This window comes from Vulpes vulpes, chromosome 10 (genome assembly GCF_048418805.1).
Source record: "Vulpes vulpes isolate BD-2025 chromosome 10, VulVul3, whole genome shotgun sequence".
Classification (NCBI taxonomy): domain Eukaryota; kingdom Metazoa; phylum Chordata; class Mammalia; order Carnivora; family Canidae; genus Vulpes; species Vulpes vulpes.
In genome coordinates, this window is record NC_132789.1 from 37,005,858 (window position 1) to 37,023,491 (window position 17,634).

Here is a 17,634-nt window from a genome sequence, read left to right on the forward strand (position 1 = left end):
CCGGGGCTGCTCCTCCTGTCCCCCTCCCAGGCTCTCCCCGTTCCCCCACTGTGGGCTCCCTCGGTGCCCTGCCCCAGGGGGCCCCCCCAGCCCGGGGCCCTCACAGCAGGTGCAGCTGCCCTTTCTGGACCATGTGCTCTGGTGCTCTCCTCCCTGCGGAGGTGCCCTGGGTGCAGCCCCTGGGGCACCCTGGTCCCCGGGGATGGCGGGACCGCGAGTCCGGTTGTCCCGCTCTGATGAGGAGCAGCCACGTCCACGGCCGCCCCACTCCCTCCTCCTCCTCCTCCTCCTCCTCTTCCTCCTTCTCCTCCTCTTCCCCCTCCTTCTCCTCCTGCTCCTCCCCTTCCCCCTCCTCCTCCTCCTCCTCCTCCTCTTCCTCCTTCTCCTCCTCTTCCCCCTCCTTCTCCTCCTCCTGCTCCTGCTCCTCCCCTTCCCCCCCCTCCTCCTCCTTCTCCTCCTCTTCCCCCTCCTTCTCCTCCTCCTGTTCCTGCTCCTCCTCCTCCTCCTCCTGCTCCTCCCCTTCCCCCTCCTCCTCCTCATCCTCCTCCTTCTCCTTCTCCTCCTCTTCCCCCTGCTTCTCCTCCTCCTCCTCCTCCCCCTTCCCCTCCTCCTTCTCCTCCTCCTCCTCCCCTTCCTCCTCCTCCTCTTCCTGCTCCTCCTCCTCACCTCCTTGTCTCCTTGAAGAAGCACAGGTGCAGCAGAGGCTCCTGGTGGGCCCATGCATGTTGGCTCCGACGGCCTCCTCCCTCCCTGCAGCCAGGCCGCTGTGTGTTGCAAAGCCCAGGAAGATGCTCTCGTGAGCCTGTCATGGGGGTTATTTGTGGTCCCAGAAGGGTTTGAGGGTCTCGTTCCTTATTATTAGGAGAGGAAAGGGGATTCGAGAAGCAGCCAGCTATACACCTGGTCATGTGTCCTCGAGAATCCTAAGGGGCTCATCCGCAAGACTGTGCCACCTGCCCAGCCCTTCAGCGCGCTGGACGTCTTGCAGACTCGGGAAAGGTGTTGACTTAAGACTGGGCCAAGCACTCAGGCCCTAAAGCTGCGTGCTCACACAGAAGGACCACTTCACGGACGCCCATTTGCTGAACGGTCCTGGTTCCCCCGCTCGCCTCTGGCCGTGGTCTCGATCCTGCACCCGAGAGCTCGTGTCCTCTGGTGGTGGATGCAAAGTGCCCTGGCGATGTGGATTGGTTGTACCTGGGTGAACCTTGCAGCGGTCGGTGGTCTTTGCCTGAGTTCCAGAAGCCTCCTGGCCGCGGGTATCTGCACTAAAGCCCCAGCTCCCGTCCTACTAGGTCTGGAGAGCCCTCGTCTGGTAAGCGGAGATCTAAACTGGGAAATCTCCCTCAGTCGCCGTAGGGGACGGTGGTTCTCAAACTCTGACGTGCAAAAGGAGCATCCGAGCGATCTGATTACACTTGGGTGCCCAGCCTCGGCGCCAGGGACTCTAGCTCAGCAAGCTTCAGCTATGATCCAGGAACTGCCCGCTTCCAGTGAGCCCCCGCCAAAGCTGCCCTGCATGGCCTGTGCCTGGGGACGCTGGCCCAGTGGCTTAGAGTTGGGCCTGGAACCAAGGTCCAGGGGCCCCTCTCTGCCTGTAGGATAGGATAGCGGTAGGTCCACCCACGGTCTCAGTCACTCCACCCGGCAAAAGGGGGTAAGAAAACCACCTCCGTAGGGTCACTTCAGGATAAAACGAGGGCGTCCTATAGAGAGCTGGGCCTGTTCCCCGCACCTGCCAACCCCCATTGTTCTAGAATTGGTGTTAATTAGCTCAAGCTACCGAGCCAAAGAAGACCACGGAAAGCTTGGATTTTCTGGGCCAAACAGGCATTATATCTTGGGTAAATCTCTGAAGGAAGACGCTGCGTTTGACAGAGACTCCCCACCCCCCGAGACTCTCACACACAGGAGGCCCTCACGGGTACAGAAAGTGTTTCCATGCGCCTTTAGACCTCTCGGGCCAAGTGTGTAGAAGAGAAAGTGAAGGTGATGGCTCCACTATGTGATGATGTCACAGGAGCACTTAGTTTCCTCATCCGTACAATGGGCAGGGTGAGCGCATGCCCACATCGTTCTGAAGAACGGATGAGGGAGGGGACGTGTAAGGCCCTGGTGTGGTCATGGCGCCAGGGGTCCTTGGGGGGCCCGTTGGCTTTCCCATCCCGGCCCTTCTGATGTGTGTCTGTAGCCACTTATTCAGACAGACGTTAATCGGGAGAAAGGAACCGATGAGCTTTCACAGCAGCGTGTCCTGCTTTTTTGAGAATCTGTTTTCCTGAAAGACGTAAAGTCCTACTTTCAGTACCATGGCTTAAGATTTTTCGACTTTATGATGGTGTGAAAGCAAGGGGCATGCGGTAGAGACTGTACTCTGGGTTTGAACCTGGCTGTCTGCCGAGGCTGCGTGGGGACACGGCCCCCAGGGCCAGCGGCCGACGCTCGTCCCGCCGTTTGGGACCCACGCAGCCGTCCTGTCTTTCACTTCGCAGTATTCCGTAAGCCATGGGCTCGCCAACGCTCTGCTCTGTAAGACAGGCTGGAGTCAGGGGGCTTTTTCCACCCGGAGGCCACTATCGAGTGCTGAGCACCCCCCGGCTGCCGGGCCCGATCCGCCACGTTCGGTGGGTCAGGTGCCTGAAGCGCATGTCGACCAAACGGTGGTTTAACTCAGGTTGGGTTTGTCGGATGCGACCCCACCGCAGGTGGAGGAAATGTGTGTATTTATTGTTTTGTGTGCATATTGTCATCGTGCATCTGCGTACGTGTAACACGGAGTTACTGCTTCCGCTCACCCAGGCCCAGGACCGAGCCTGCAGGACAGCGACGCCAGGTCATGGCCGGCAAGTGGCGAGTCAGCCCAGGCGGTCCTGTCCATATGCCTCCATCCACGTTCCCGTTTACACACACACACACACACACACACACACACACACACGTGTACTTTCAGATCTTTGCACGGCCGCATTTAGCTGAGGGAGCCGCGTCCTAGTGGGCGCGCCCCGGAGGCACCACGAGGGGGAGCCACGGCTGCACCTCCAGAAGCAGGTGCGCCCCACGCCGCCAGAGGCCAGGCCTGCAGGTAGCCAGTAATGTCCTGCAGATTTATTAAAAAAACACACAGGTAACAAGTCAGAGCTTTGCTGGGAATGATTTGGAAAAGAATGGAAGGCATTATTCCACAGAACATTCACAATCGCGCGCCAGACACAGAGCAAGGAAGCATCTTAGAAGCATTTGCGGTGCACGATGGACGGGCCAGCCTCGTCGTACTCCTGTTTGCTGATCCACATCTGCTGGAAGGTGGACAGTGAGGCCAGGATGGAGCCGCCGATCCACACAGAGTACTTGCGCTCCGGAGGGGCGATGATCTGCGGGCCGGGGCGACAGAGGAGCACGGTTAGTGCGCCGGACAGGGCTGCGTTCCGGCCCCTCCCGCCCGCCAGGCTGCCGGACCTCACTCAAGTTTCAGGGACGTGGGGATGGCGGGCGGGGGGCAGCCAACCCCGGCCCTGTCCTGACTCTACCCAGCTCGGCCCCCAACCCCAGGGCTGAGACTCTCCAGTGAGCACGCTTGTTTCTGCAGCTTTACACGACCCCCTCTGAACACCGCACCGCTGGGGTGCGCTTACCCCCTGCACGGCCTCCCCCGCAGAGCCCTGACGATGGCTCTGTCCCCCTATGCTGTGCCAGGAACTCAGCACGACACGCGCTTTCCACAGAGACCGACAGCGGCACCTGAGCACCCACTACCCAGGGCTTCTCCCACCGCTTCAAGTCCACTGGGATGCACCATGTCCCATGGGGGTGGGTCCCGGGGAGCCGCACTGGCCGGCTTTCCGTGCTGCACCGGCCTGACCTGCAGGGCGTGCTCATGTCCCTTGAACGGTGGATCAGGCCAGGGGCCCCAGCTGTGTGCGGTGACCCCCAAACACAGCGGCAACCAAGCGAGCCCCAGTTCTACTCCCGACTCAGACACTTGGGTGGAAACCAACGTGGACGCCTGGGCAACCGGCCCGGGTATTTATGGAACCCCGGGGGAAGGCCTGATTGCTGTTCACCCCCCAGCTCTGCCTGGACGCTTATTCTCCACGCAGGTAGCTGATACCGGTGCGCACCTACTGCGTGCCTGGGCCTGTGCTAAGCGTTTACACGGGTTGCCTCGAACTCTAGAGACCATTGGGTTCAAGCTGATTACACGGGGATAGAAGGCCTGAGGGAAGGGTTAGTAAGTGACAGGGTCACCCTGTTAGATCCCTAGTCACACCTGGACCTCGCCCGGCTATTGTTTTGTTTTGTTCTGCTTTAGAAGCAAACTTTTCATTTGGGGGTAATTTTCCCATATTTTTATATTTTTAAGATGTTATTTATTTATTCATGAGACACACAGAGAGAGGCAGGCTCCTTGCGGGGAGCCCGACGCGGGACTCGATCCCGGGACCCCAGGGTCATGCCTTGGGCCAGAGGCAGCCGCTCCACCGCTGAGCCACCAGGGTCCCCAGATTTTTAGTGAGTCTCCTCTCCTTGGAGCTCTGAGTTCCACGTTCACTTTATTCGAGAACCCTAGGTTGGAGCAGCGGGCCTGGCGGCTCTGGCTGCCACCGCGTCTACACCACACCCCACCCGGGCCCCTTGTCTTGAGTGCAGCGCTGGGTGCAGGTCTCGCCCGCAGGTGAGGGAGGGAGGGGGCGTCCGGGTGGGACACCGACCTCTGGAGGCAGTGTCCTCTCAGCGTGTGGGGGTTCAGAGCCTGGGGGCGGGCCGAGGGCCCCGGTCCAGCTCTCCCTGTGCTGTGTCGTCTGCACACAGAGGAAGCGAGTGTGCATAACAGGGACTGTGTGATCTGGGTCGTGTGTGTCCCTCCCCGGGGCACGGGGCGCAGTCCCCGCCTGGCTTGTGGCATCACATGGTGACAACAGCTTCTGAGAGGCCACCGGGCCTCCAAGGGCACTCTGATGTCTGAGCTCCCTCGGCCGGATTCACGGCACACGGTGTAGGGGCTCTGGGGGCTCTGGGACCGGGCGCGGCTGTTGGGGGTCCTGTGCTTCCGTCACCCACACCAGCAGCAGGGCCGCACAGAGCGGCGACCGTCCGGCAGCCCCCGGCCCCCGAGCCGTGACCAGTTAGTGGAAAAGGGCAACAGAAGCTGTGGCTCTAAGCCTCTTGGGCGGTAGGTCTGGCTCCCTGATCACTCGTGCTATTCGGGATGGGAGAGGCGCTAGTTCTGTGACGGGAAAGGGACTTAACGCGATGGAGGGATGCCCGGGGGGCTCAGGCCGTGACCCCGGGGTCCCGGGATCGAGTCGCATGGAGCCTGCTTCTCCCTCTGCCTGTGTCTCTGCCTCTCAGTGTCTCTCATGGATAAATAAATAAATCTATATAAAAATATTTAAATTAAGTTAAAAAATAAAAAAAAAAGAGACAGGTGACAGAAATCATCAGGGCGCGCTGTGCCGACTGCATCACACGTGCAACCGTGAATCATGTCGCACGCCTGCATCTAACAGACGTCTCCATAAAGCGTCAAGGGACCGGCACGGGCGGGCGCTCTGCTGCACCTCAGTCCAGACGGCAGCTCGAGGACAAGGGCGCCCAGACTGAACCGCGGACGACACAACCTCGCTTCCCCTGGGAGCAGGACTGAGTCATCACAGCTCCCAAGAGGCGTTGGCGCTGCGGGTGGCCCTGCATGGCACCCGCCCCCAGCCCTACCTTGATCTTCATGGTGCTGGGCGCCAGGGCGGTGATCTCCTTCTGCATGCGGTCAGCGATGCCGGGGTACATGGTGGTGCCCCCCGAGAGGACGTTGTTGGCGTACAGGTCTTTCCTGATATCGATGTCACACTTCATGATGCTGTTGTAGGTGGTCTCGTGGATGCCGGCAGACTCCATGCCTGCAGGGGACACGCGGGCCGTGACCCAGCCCCGTCCCGGGGCCCCCTCCCCTTGCTCACGGGTGCCCAAGATCAGTGTAAGGCGGGAGGGGCCCCCGCGCTTCTTCCCCAGCCCCTGTGCCTCCCGACATCCGGGCACCTGGCACGGCCCTGCCGTCCATTCACGCCCCCGTCTGACTTGCTCAGCGTCCCCCCCCCCCCCCCCCCCCGCCGCGTCACAGGTGCTTTGAGTGCGACGGGACACGGACCTGCTCGCCCAGAGAGAACACCACCCTGGCCTCCTGTTCTCCCCAAACGCGACGCTTCCCCCCTTCCCTGGTTTGGAAGAGCGCCTGACACGGGCCCCACCCACCAGGCTGCTCACGGCCACGGGCGCCCAGCACCATCAGTGGGCGGCTGACATCAGTGGGGGGGAACGCGGGGACCTACCGATGAAGGACGGCTGGAACAGCGTCTCCGGGCAGCGGAAGCGCTCGTTGCCGATGGTGATCACCTGCCCGTCGGGCAGCTCGTAGCTCTTCTCCAGGGACGAGGAGGATGCCGCCGTGGCCATCTCGTTCTCAAAGTCCAGGGCCACGTAGCAGAGCTTCTCCTTGATGTCACGCACGATCTCCCGCTCGGCTGCCGAGACACAGACGGGGGGCTGGTGCGGCCCTAAAAGCCCTGCTTACTTGGTGTCTCCGACGGCGCGGCTCCTTCCAGCCCCGGCCCGGGCTCGGGATGCTGAGGCCCAACATCTGGGACGGCAATGACCTGTGCGTCCGCAGAGAGCCCCTTCCGTCCCCAGCATAGGGCTCGGCCCCCAGAAGGGTCGCAGGGGTGCGCGGGCCGGAGCCCAGGGGGCCGGCTGGAGGCACAGAGCGGGGCGTCCGTCCCTGTTACATCCGAGGCCCTTTCCTTTCTTTTCCAGGACTAACTATTCCCTGTGTGTGTGGTGTAGTTGTCCTATAACCGCTGGTTACGCGGGGTTCTCGGTCGTCAGGTGGTCCTATGCACGCCCCGCCCTGTTTTCATAAAGCCCCAGAGAGCCCTCCATTCTCCTGTCGCCGCCCGGGAGGCCGAGGCCCTGGCTGGGGACCGTCCCCACCTGGGAGGCTCAGGGACCCCTGCGGACCGAGCTGTGGGCGCCAGGGGCGAGGAGCCCCCAAGACGCCGCACCCTGAGCCCCTAAGCCACGGGTACCATGCCGGTCCCGCCCCGTTAGAGACCTGGGTCCTCACGGGAGCAGAGGCGGTGCGTGGGGAGGACCCCAACTCCCTGCCCGGGAAGGGGCGCTGCCACCACGGGGCTCCAGCTCGGGCCGTAGGAGCCCCGGGCACGTCGGGAAACACGTGGACACCGCCAGATGGACAAGGGGCGGCAGGGACGGCGCGTCAAATGCCATCATTTGTCTACGGATCACCCCCTGGACACTGAGGTGAAAGAGATTGCTAAAATTGACTTTCTCTGCTTCTGTTTGCTCCCGCAGTGTGGCTACGGGCAGGACTCGCGGTCCCGCCAGGCTCCCGTCCTCCTGCCCCAGAGCCTGGGGGAGATGGGGGGTCCAGGGCCCCAGAGCCCAGGGGGGACAGAGGGTGCAGGGCCTCAGAGCCCAGAGGGGACAGAGGGTGCAGGGCCTCAGAGCCCAGGAGGGGATCTGAGGGCCCCAGAGCCCAGGGCATAACCCGGGGAGGGGGGTGCAGGGCTCCAGAGCCCAGGGGGGACGGGAGGTGCAGGGCCCCAGAGACCAGGGGGGGCCCGGGGGGGATGCAGGGCCCCAGAGCCCAGGGAGGGATGGGGATGGGGTGCAGGGCTCTAGAGCTCAGGGGGGAAGGGGGGTGCAGGGCCCCAGAGCCCAGGGAGGGATGGGGATGGGGTGCAGGGCTCTAGAGCTCAGGGGGGAAGGGGGGTGCAGGGCCCCAGAGCCCAGGGAGGGACGGGGGGGCACACTCTGCTCTGGGGTTTGCGTCAAGTCTTGGCATCTGCACCCCCCATCCTCTGCCTGGACGGCCACCGCGGCCCCATGCGCCCCCGTCGCTCCCGCGCCTCACCGGTTGTCACGAAGGAGTAGCCGCGCTCGGTGAGGATCTTCATGAGGTAGTCGGTGAGGTCGCGGCCGGCCAGGTCCAGGCGCATGATGGCGTGCGGCAGGGCGTAGCCCTCGTAGATGGGCACGTTGTGGGTGACGCCGTCCCCGGAGTCCAGCACGATGCCTGGGGGCCAACGCGCACCGTGGACGTCCCCGCGGCGGGTGCCTGGGCCCTGGCGGCCGCGGGGAGACGACGGGCTGGAAGGGCCCCGGGGCTCCGCGGGTCGGGGGGGCGTCTGCGTGGGCTCAAGTCCTGATCCCGGGCCCCGGGCCCAGCTCAGCGGGTCTCTGCCTCTCCTCCAGCCTCTCCCCACCCCACCCCCACTCCCTCTCTCTCAAATTAATGACAAGTCCTGCTGGAAACAGGGCCAGGAGGGGGCCGTTCAGGGCTGGGCCGGCCGCCTGCTGCCACCCCACCCCGCGCTGCAGCCTGCGAACCCCACGGTGCCGCCCCAGCCCGGGTGCGCCCCTCGGCCACCTACCGGTCGTGCGCCCAGAGGCATAGAGGGAAAGCACCGCCTGAATAGCCACGTACATGGCTGGGACGTTGAAAGTCTCAAACATGATCTGCGAAGCAACCGGGCAGCGGGGTTAGAGATGCCACGGCCTCAGCAAGGAGCTCCGGAGTGCGGCCCTGCAGCTGGGCTCGGGGACAGGGCGCCTGCCTGGCTCGAGGTCACCCGGTGGAGCAGGGTACCCCCCCGGCCGCTGGCAGGCATGCGGGGTCCAAGCGCGCCCTAGCAGAGCTCCGCACCCCCGCTGACCCCGGGGGCGTCACCCCGCCTCCACCGCGGGCGGAGGGGCTTGCACACGAGCTGCAGCGTGAGCGGCCTGGGGCCCCATGGGTGACGCCGGAGCCCAAGAGCAAGACAGGACGGCACCGGGCTTTGGCCTCTCTGTTTTACGGAAGGCGACCGGCTTGGGGTCCCGCCAGGCTGCGGTGTCTGCAGCGCCGCTGGGCTGTCCAATGCCGGCCCTGGGATCCAAGGCCCAGGGCCACAGCGGGAGGACCCTGGAGGACGGCCCCTGGCCGCTGGCCGCGGACGACACACGTGGACGCCAGGGGCCCCCTCGGCTCCCGCAGGCTGGGGACACGGTGTGAGCCGAGCCCCTGCGGGCCATGCACGGGAGATGCCCCCGGGCATCCGCCTGTCCCCCCCCCCCCCCCCCCCCCCCGCCAACACCCCACCCCCCGCCCCGTTGGTCCCCCGGGCCATCTGAGGCCGACCGCCGGCGTCCGGGCTTCCCATCACGCTTCCCCCTGACACCGGCCACGGGGACGGGACTGGCTGTTGGGGATGACGTCGCCTGCCACATGGGTGACTCCCAGGCACGCACACGTCCCCCCGGCAGAGGACGACGCGAGCGTATTGGTGTAAACCAGGAACAGGCCCTGCAGGACTGGCAGGTGTTCCATCCGGGGCCAGGTCGGCTCCAGGCACTGCGGCTTCCGGCCGGTGACCTGGGGAGCCCCCTGATGCCCGGGGGCCTGGATTGTTCACTGCTTTCCCCGACATGCCGTCGTGCAATGGCTTACATGACGCGCCACTGTTCCGGCACGACCTGCTCCCCGTCCTTAAGGCCCAGAGGCGATGGCTCGGCACCTCCCAAGCACAGGCCCACCTGCCTCTGGCTGGACACCCCTCTGCACACCCCCCACCCGCACCCCGCTTGGCCTCCCTGACCTTCATGTCTGCACTTGGAGAAACACCGGCACTGGGCCTTTCGGGGGTGGGGGGGACGGAGGAACCAGGAGGAGGGAAACGGAGCGGAGTCACTCGCAGGGCAGGGGACACGGGGCTGGTTTGCAAACCCAGCTCGGACCCAAGGACCAAGCTCCCTCTGGATGTTGCCCCACAGGTTGACACGGCGTAACCTCGTGCGTCCCACCGCGGGACAGAGGGCAGCCCCGCAGGCAGGGGGTGAGCCCTGTGGAGGCGCCCGCACCTGGGGTCCCGAGGTCCGGAGGCTGTCGCTGTGCGAGCGGGCGGCGGGGCTGGGCCTGCCCTGCAGGGTTCGGGGTTCCGCAGCAGCCACCTACCTGGGTCATTTTCTCCCGGTTGGCCTTGGGGTTCAAGGGCGCCTCGGTGAGCAGGGTGGGATGCTCTTCGGGGGCGACACGGAGCTCGTTGTAGAAAGAGTGGTGCCAGATCTGGGGGGGCCAAGGAGAAACACGGTGACGTGACCCCAGGGAGCGCGGACCCCAGACGGGTCCGAATGTCCGTTTTTACCGACTCAGAGACTGGGGCTCAGACTGCGACTGACCTACCCAAGACCCCCACGGAGTGGGTGCCCGAGCAGCCCCCCAGCCCTGGCCCGTGGGCAGGACGCGGTCTGCAGAGTCGAACACGAGTGCAGACCCCAGCTCGCCGCTCCCGGCCATGAGCTGAGGACAGTCGCCCCATCGTGAGCAGGGATCACGGGGACAACCGGGCGTCGCGGCCACAGCCCGCGCGGCTGTTCAGTCCAGCGCCTGGCCCACAATAAGGGGGGTCGTCATCCTTCGGCTCTGCGTCCTTAAAAAGTGATGTCAATGCCCAAAGTGGAGTCTGACCTTGCGACCCCAGACCCAGGGGCTCGCGCTCTGCTCCTCGGACTGAGCGGGCTGGCCCGGCTGTGTCCTTCCCGACCCTGACTGCCTCTGGCAGGGCTCGCGGGGACACGGCTTCCCTTAGCAGGGAAAGGACAAGCCGGGGATGCATGAATGGGCGGAAGCAAGAAAGTGGCCTGAAAAGGCCAGATGCCATTTTTTTTAATAGAGGTTTTATGGGTGTTTTTTTGTTTTTAGATTTAAAAAGTTTTTTGATTTATTTGACAGAGAGAAAAAAACAGAGAGCACACAGGGGGAGGGAGATGCAGACCCCCCTGAGCAGAGAGCCCGACCAAGGGCTCGACCCCAGGACCCTGGGACATGACCTGAGCCGGAGGCAGACACTCAACTCACGGAGCCCCCAAGCCCCTTCTAGTGACCATTTTTCTTACCTTTTGGGAAAATTTCCCTGCACAACCTGATAGGGACCCCGGGAGGGTTTCTTACTGCGTCAGAGCCTCTCCTCCATGCATGTGCACGCATGTACCTACAGGGAGCTGACCAGTGAAAGCCAGATATCATGGTTCTAACCCCTTTTGCTACACTAAAAAAAAAAAGCTAATGCCATTTTCTCATTAGTCTGTCTAATGTTCCCAATCACTTGTGTTTCTATGATGCCTAATAATACACATTAACATCCTAGGATTTGGGGGCACCCGGGGGGCCCAGCAGCTGAGCGTCTGCCTTTAGCTCAGGACGTGACCCCGAGGTCCCGGGATCGAGTCCCGTGTTGGGTCCCTGCATGGAGCCTGCATCTCCCTCTGCCTGGGTCTCTGCCTCTCTCTCCGTCTCTCATGAATAAATAAAATCTCTAAAAAAAAATCCTAGGATTTGGGGCATCTGGGCAGTTCAGTTGGTTAAGTCTCAGACTGTTGATTTCTGCTGGGCCATGACCTCGGGGTGCTGAGCTGGAGCCCTGCCTCTCCCCCTCCCCTCTCCGCCCTCCTCCCCTCCGCAATCCCTCTCAATCTAAAAAACAGAAACAAAAAATCCCTAGGACTGAACTCTTCTCATAAGCTCTTTTATGTGAAATCGGGAGATAAGGTTCACCCGCTGCCACACGGAGACGCACTCTCTAAAATACGCCTTTAGGAAAGCTCCTCAGTGGCTTGCGCCTGCACATGCTGGGGATGGTTCGGGGACAGTTCGGGGATGTACCAAATCCACACTGTCTGCAGTGTGAGAACCAAAACACTTTAAAAAAAATGTTCAGGGTGAGTTAAGGGGAAGCCTGGCCATGCAGTCAGGCTGCTGCAGCTCCTATGTGCTGGGAGGCTGGGCCTGGGCCCCTGGGGAGCCGGGTGGGTGGGTGGGGGGCCTGGCTGCAGGCCCCGGAGGGTGCGGGGGGGCTCCTAGCTGCAGGCCCCGGAGGGTGCGGAGGGGCTCCTAGCTGCAGGCCCTGGAGGGTTGGGGGGCTCCTGGCTGCAGGCCCCGGACGGCCCACCCGGTATCCCGGCGACAGACCCGCAGCGCCCAGCAGTGGCGAAGGGCTGCGTGCTCATGGGCAGCGCAGCTCCCTGGAACCACTTATGCACCTGCTTGGGCAAGGGGAGCGTCTCAGGATTTATTTTTCACCAGTAGCCAGACGTTCCGAGCCACGGAAGGTGATGGCCTGACGACTGCACCCGCAGAGACCCTCCCGGTACCTTTTCCATGTCGTCCCAGTTGGTGATGATGCCGTGTTCTATCGGGTACTTCAAGGTCAGGATCCCGCGCTTGCTCTGTGCTTCGTCGCCCACGTAGCTGTCCTTTTGTCCCATCCCCACCATCACTCCCTGCAAAGAGCCACACGGCGTGAGCTTGAGAAGCCAGCAGCCGCCAATTGTGAGGGAGGCCCTGCCATCGAGGGTCCTCCTTGGGTGCCAGCCGCTGGCACCCCTGCCCGAGGCTGCTGAGCTGTCGGGGGCGCCCGACTGGGTGTCCAGGGGGCCCAGGGGCCCGGCGGGTACAGCATTTTATGCTGGGACTTTTGGATTTCTAATGGCTGAGTCCATGCCAATCAATGTTAAGACATTGACAGAAAAAAAAAAAAAAAAGACATTGGCCTAAACTGCTCAGAAGTATTTTTTGATCATCAAAGTGAAACTTAAAAAAAAAAAAAAGGCAACACAAGAAAGGGAATCCCCGTCCCTGGATGTGTGATCGCCCCGCAGCTGAGGCTTCAAAGTCACCGAGCAGTGGCAGGTGCCAGGGCGCCACGGCAGCCGTTCAGCGGAGACGGGCCTCAGATTCCACGCGGGGGAACAGGCCGTTACTCACGCTCAGGGTCGCCCACCGCGCCGAGGCCCGAAAGTACCGGGCAGGCCCGGGGAGCCGCTACGTTTCTGGCGTCTTCACGCCGTGGCCGCCGCCAACACCTCGCTTACACAGACGGTCGGTGAGCTGGGCCGTGTGCTTCTGCACGTCGGCGCCACCAACCCTAAAACACGCGAGATTACATCTGGCAGCAAGGCCTCCTCTCTTCTAAGGTCCAGATCCCCGCCAGGGAGCGACCTCGGGTCTTTTTTATTTTTTTTTATTTTTAATTTTTTTTTTTTTTAGCAGCCTTGGGTCTTATTTTAGCTCCTTTCCAAAGAGCAGCTGTGGTGCCCTCACTGGGGCTGCGTGACGATGATGCGACGATCATCTTGAGAAAAACAGGAATTGGGGGAAAAGGGTGACATCATAGCATCCCCCCGCCCCCCAGCAGGCAACCTGTCTCCCTGGTACTTGAAATCTGCACTTACTGACATCATCAGAGCTGCATTTTCGACATGGCCCTGCCATTTCTGGGCAGAGTCTAGACACTTGAGGACACGCAGACGTAGGGGCCCTAATCTATAGCCCGGTTTCTCTCTATTCCAATCGGAGTTTTTTTTTTTTTTTTTAATTGGACGGATTTGAGGTGCAGCACCAGGTGGAGGCGGGCAGCTGCTACCTCGGTCCACCTGCACGTCCCCGGATAGTGAGCGCAGCGACCAAGGACCACATGGTGTTGCTCACCTGATGTCTGGGGCGACCCACGATGGACGGGAACACCGCCCTGGGCGCGTCGTCGCCGGCGAAGCCAGCCTTGCAGAGCCCGGAGCCGTTGTCACACACCAGGGCGGTGCTGTCCTCTTCCTCACACATGGTGGCTGCAGCTGCTTCACCAGGTCCTGGGGGGACGGGGCGGGGGCGGGGGGCGCTGTCACTGGCTCTCGGGACCCGTGGCTGCCGTCTCCTCCTGCGGGCGCCCCGAAAGCGCACACCCTGGGCCCCCCTGGGTCTCCAAGCCGCCAGCCCCCCAGCGTTGTACAGGCCGAAGCCCAGGCGGCCCCGTTCACCGACCGGCCCCCGACCGGCCCCAGCAGCCGGCTGGTCACGCGTGCTCCGAGGATGTTACACGACGGCCACGCCCGTGGGGGCCCGGCTGTGGGCATGGACTCAAGGCACCCGTCATCCGTTACAGGAGCCCCTGAAATTCGCTCCCTGAATCAACCGAAACGCATTTTTCTAGACATGTTGTCACTTTGATGTATTTTCTTAAAAAGGTGCATTTTGAGGGACGGGCAACGTGGGAAAATTTGGAAACGCTGTGGTGATGGGATGCTTAATGTAAAGTGTTTAAGAGGAAAGTCTCTTTTGGGTCTGGAGAACTTTCATTTTACCTTTGGAAAAAGATTTAGAGCCGATGGAAAGTGTCTAAGGAGGTGCTTTGGGGTCTAGGGGCCCCAGCTCCTAAGCTTGGATCCCGTGACAACATCTGCAAGACGGGAGCAAACGCGGCTACTTTATGGGTCTGGGGGACTGAAGGTCCTACAAAACTGTCCGTTTTCTTTCAATGTCTCATTTTTATTAATGAGAAGACCCAGAGGTGGGGTTTTGCTCAAGGGCACGCGGGCTCCGAGCTGAGGGAGAGGCGAGGTCCTGGCCTCCAGGTCACAGTCCCTCCACTTCCCCCAAAGCTGAATTAGGTGGGAATATCCCGCAGACAGAGGGGGATGCGCAGGCTTCTAGGCTTGACTTTGAGGTTGCAGGAGACGCCCTGCTGAGCAGGGGCCCAACGTGGGACTCAAACCCGGGACCCTGGGATCATGAGCTGAGCCAAAGGCACAAGCGTCACCCCCTGGGCGCCCAGAACGATGCATTTTAAAATCTGGGACCAAAAATAAAAATGAAAATAAATAAGATCTGGGACAGGGACTATTCGCTCCGATTGACAAACAAGGAAATCAAGACTCAAGGAGCTGGTGTGACCAGTCCAGGAAGCGACGACGCCGGGACCTCGGAGACGAGCAGGGACGCCGGGCAGTGGGCTTGCGCTCTGCAGACGCGGGGGTGGCGCCTGGGCCCCACGCACAGGCCGGGCCGCTTCCTGAGCCCCCACGTCTCGGAGTCACAGCTTCCCTCTCTGCCCAACGGCGAGGACGCCACATGCGCTGTGCAGAGGCCAGCGTGGGTGCCACACTTTTTAAAAGCACATGGAATAATATGCAGTGGTGGGGACCTGGGGGCTCAGGGGTGGAGCGCCCGCCTGCGGCCCAGGCCGTGACCCGGTCCTGGGATCGAGTTCCGCGTCGGGTCCCCGCAGGGAGCCTGGTTCGCCCTCTGCCTGGGTCTCCGCCTCTCTCTCTGGGTCTCTCAGGAATAAATACATAAAATATCAAAAAAAAAAAAAAGCGATTTGCAGTGGCGCACCCATGAGGAGCTCTCCCCACACGGGGGATTTAACGTTAAGGTTATTAGCGTCATTATGTAATTATTGCCCAGATCGCTTCACTTCTCGTCTTTGCCTGCAGCTGTGGTGCGGAGACCCTTGACCTGTGGACCCCACTTGTGAGAACGCAAGAGGAGCTGCATGGACGGCCGGCTCTTCTCATCCCCACCCTCCCTGCCCTTCCCCTCCCCTCCCTGCTCTGCCCCTCCCTGCCCTGCCCTGCCCTTCCCAGACACTGGATTCTGTTCTGCGTTCTTTGGATTTGGCTTCCGTCCCAGCGGAGTAAGAGGCTAGAGGAGGAATGAGACAAGACAAAACCCGCGGGAAGAGCCGGCGCGCGTGTGGGAGGCGGCCAGCTCCGGCTCCAGGCTTTCCACCCATGCACTAAGCAGATTTTCCAAACCAAAACAGTTGAGAATAGGATGAGTTCTTTGGAGATAGGGCCCCCCGAAGCTGTGAGGAGATGCATTCCGTGAGCGCGCCCGTCCCTACTGAGTGCTGTCCGAGCGAGGGCTTGGGGTGGGGTGCCCCCTGCACCGCCCCTGCACAGCCCGGCCTCAGCACCATGCAGGGGGGCACCCGACATCAGTAAGCCTGCTTTTATTTGGAAAAAAAAAAAAAGTGCAGGAGGGATTTTCTGACCATCAGAGGGGAAGTCTCTGCGTCCTCAGAAGCCCTGCCGGAGGTTTGCCCTCCGTATCTGCAACTTGGAGGAGCCACGGGGTTGGAACGAAGCATTTCCTAATTAGGTAAAACACACTCAGTGTCCCTTTGGAGCTGCCCCCGGCTGGGAGGGGCTGCTCCCAGCGCCCGCGCAGCTGGTGCCAAAAATGAGTAGTTAGTGTCTTGGGGTCGGGGGGAGGAGGGGTCTTGGGTTCCCAGCTTGTCCCTCCTGAGATGCAAACCATATTTAGTCATGGATCGCAAAATGGCAGGAGAGGGTCAGCGCAACAAGAGTGGTCAGACCTTGGGGCTCAGCTGGGGTGCAGGGTGGTCAGACCCCGGGGCTCAGCTGGGGTGCACAGGATAGCCAGACCCTGGGGCTCAGCTGGGGTACACAGGGTGGTCAGCTCCCGGGGCTCAGCCTGGGGTACAGGGCAGCCAGACCCCGGGGCGCAGCCTGGGGTGCAGGGTGGTCAGACCTCAGGGCTCAGCTGGGGTGCAGGACAGCCAGACCCCGGGGCTCAGCCTGGGGTGCAGGGTATCACACCTTGGGGCTCAGCCTGGAGCAGGATGGTCAGACCCCAGGGCTCCGCCAGGGTGCAGGGCAGCCAGCTCCTGGGGCAGGTGCAGGAGGCAGGTGGCCGCCCGAGGCCCCGCAGCTGTCGCGCAGCCACCACCCCCCCCCCCCCCCCCCCGCAGCCACAGGGCAAGGCTCCGATGGCTGCCTGCCACACCCCTGTGGCCCCGCGACACACCTGGAGATGGGCCCTCCCCACCCCGCGCGTCAGAGCCACAGGGACTCCGACTCCAGAGGCTGAACCCCAGCCGCCTGCCCCCTGACAGCCGCCTGCACAGCTGGGGCGAGATCCGCAGCCGCGCTCGGCAGCCGGCGCTGGAGTCCCCACCCTGGGGCAGGCGACGGCGTCCTGGGCACCCTGGCTGCGTCTCCGGGCTCCGCTGCAGCTGTGGCGCTGCTGGCCCGGCGCCCCTGCCCCCGCCGCCTGTCGCCTGTCGCCTGTCGCCTGTCGCCTGTTGGGGCTTTCCACCCCAGCCCTGGCAGCGCGGGGCCACAGCCTTCTCGCCGCCGCAGGATGTTCCTTCAGGGATCCCCGAGAGCCGCTGGCCTGCGGGGGGCGGGGGGACTGGGTGGCTGCCACTTACCCCGACGGCGCTGGCTGGGCTCGCGGCTGGTGCGCGGGCGGCCGGGCCCCGGGGTTATATAACCCCTTGGCCGGCCTCCCTCCCACTGGCTTCCCAAACAAGGAGCAGAGCCACTCGGGCGCGGCCAGGCCAACACGACCATATAGGGGCCTCGGCACGAAAGCCTCCTCTCTGCGGGGCCGGGTCTGGGCTCTTCCACCGCATTCCACTGCTGGCTGCCGGCGCCTGGGGACCAGCGGCCCGGGGCCTCCAGAGCTGCCGCCGAGGGCCCAGGGCCACGAGCTGGGGCGGGGGGCACACGCGGCCCGGGGCATCCTTGGGGCCCAGACACACAGTGCCCACAGCTCCTAAACACGCCAACGGCGGGCCGTGATTTCACGGTGCCCAGCCCCGGGGCGCGAGTGGCCCGGCCATCCACACGCAGACACGGCCAAGGGGCCTCGGCCACAGGGCGGGGAGCTTGGGAGCCAGCATTGGGACCGCGTCCACCTGAGCACACGGCCAAGGCCCGGCTCCAGCAGCACCCACGCCGCCCCATCACAGGGCAGCTCGAGGCCTCTGCCCACCGACACCCCCTGCC

The 17,634-nt window shown here is 62.9% G+C and overlaps 1 protein-coding gene across 1 annotated transcript; it reads right to left on the reverse strand.

The window, feature by feature from the left end:
• Nucleotides 1-3,090: 3,090 nt before the first annotated feature.
• Nucleotides 3,091-17,084, reverse strand: ACTA2 (actin alpha 2, smooth muscle). The gene is made up of 9 exons (XM_026014783.2): nucleotides 17,055-17,084; nucleotides 13,535-13,689; nucleotides 12,199-12,327; nucleotides 10,004-10,114; nucleotides 8,445-8,529; nucleotides 7,925-8,086; nucleotides 6,324-6,515; nucleotides 5,713-5,894; nucleotides 3,091-3,371 (listed from the first exon to the last, which is right to left on the reverse strand). Exons 2-9 carry the CDS (start codon nucleotides 13,661-13,663, stop codon nucleotides 3,228-3,230), a joined length of 1,134 nt encoding a protein of 377 aa, XP_025870568.1. The 5' UTR covers nucleotides 13,664-13,689; nucleotides 17,055-17,084; the 3' UTR covers nucleotides 3,091-3,227.
• Nucleotides 17,085-17,634: the final 550 nt, after the last annotated feature.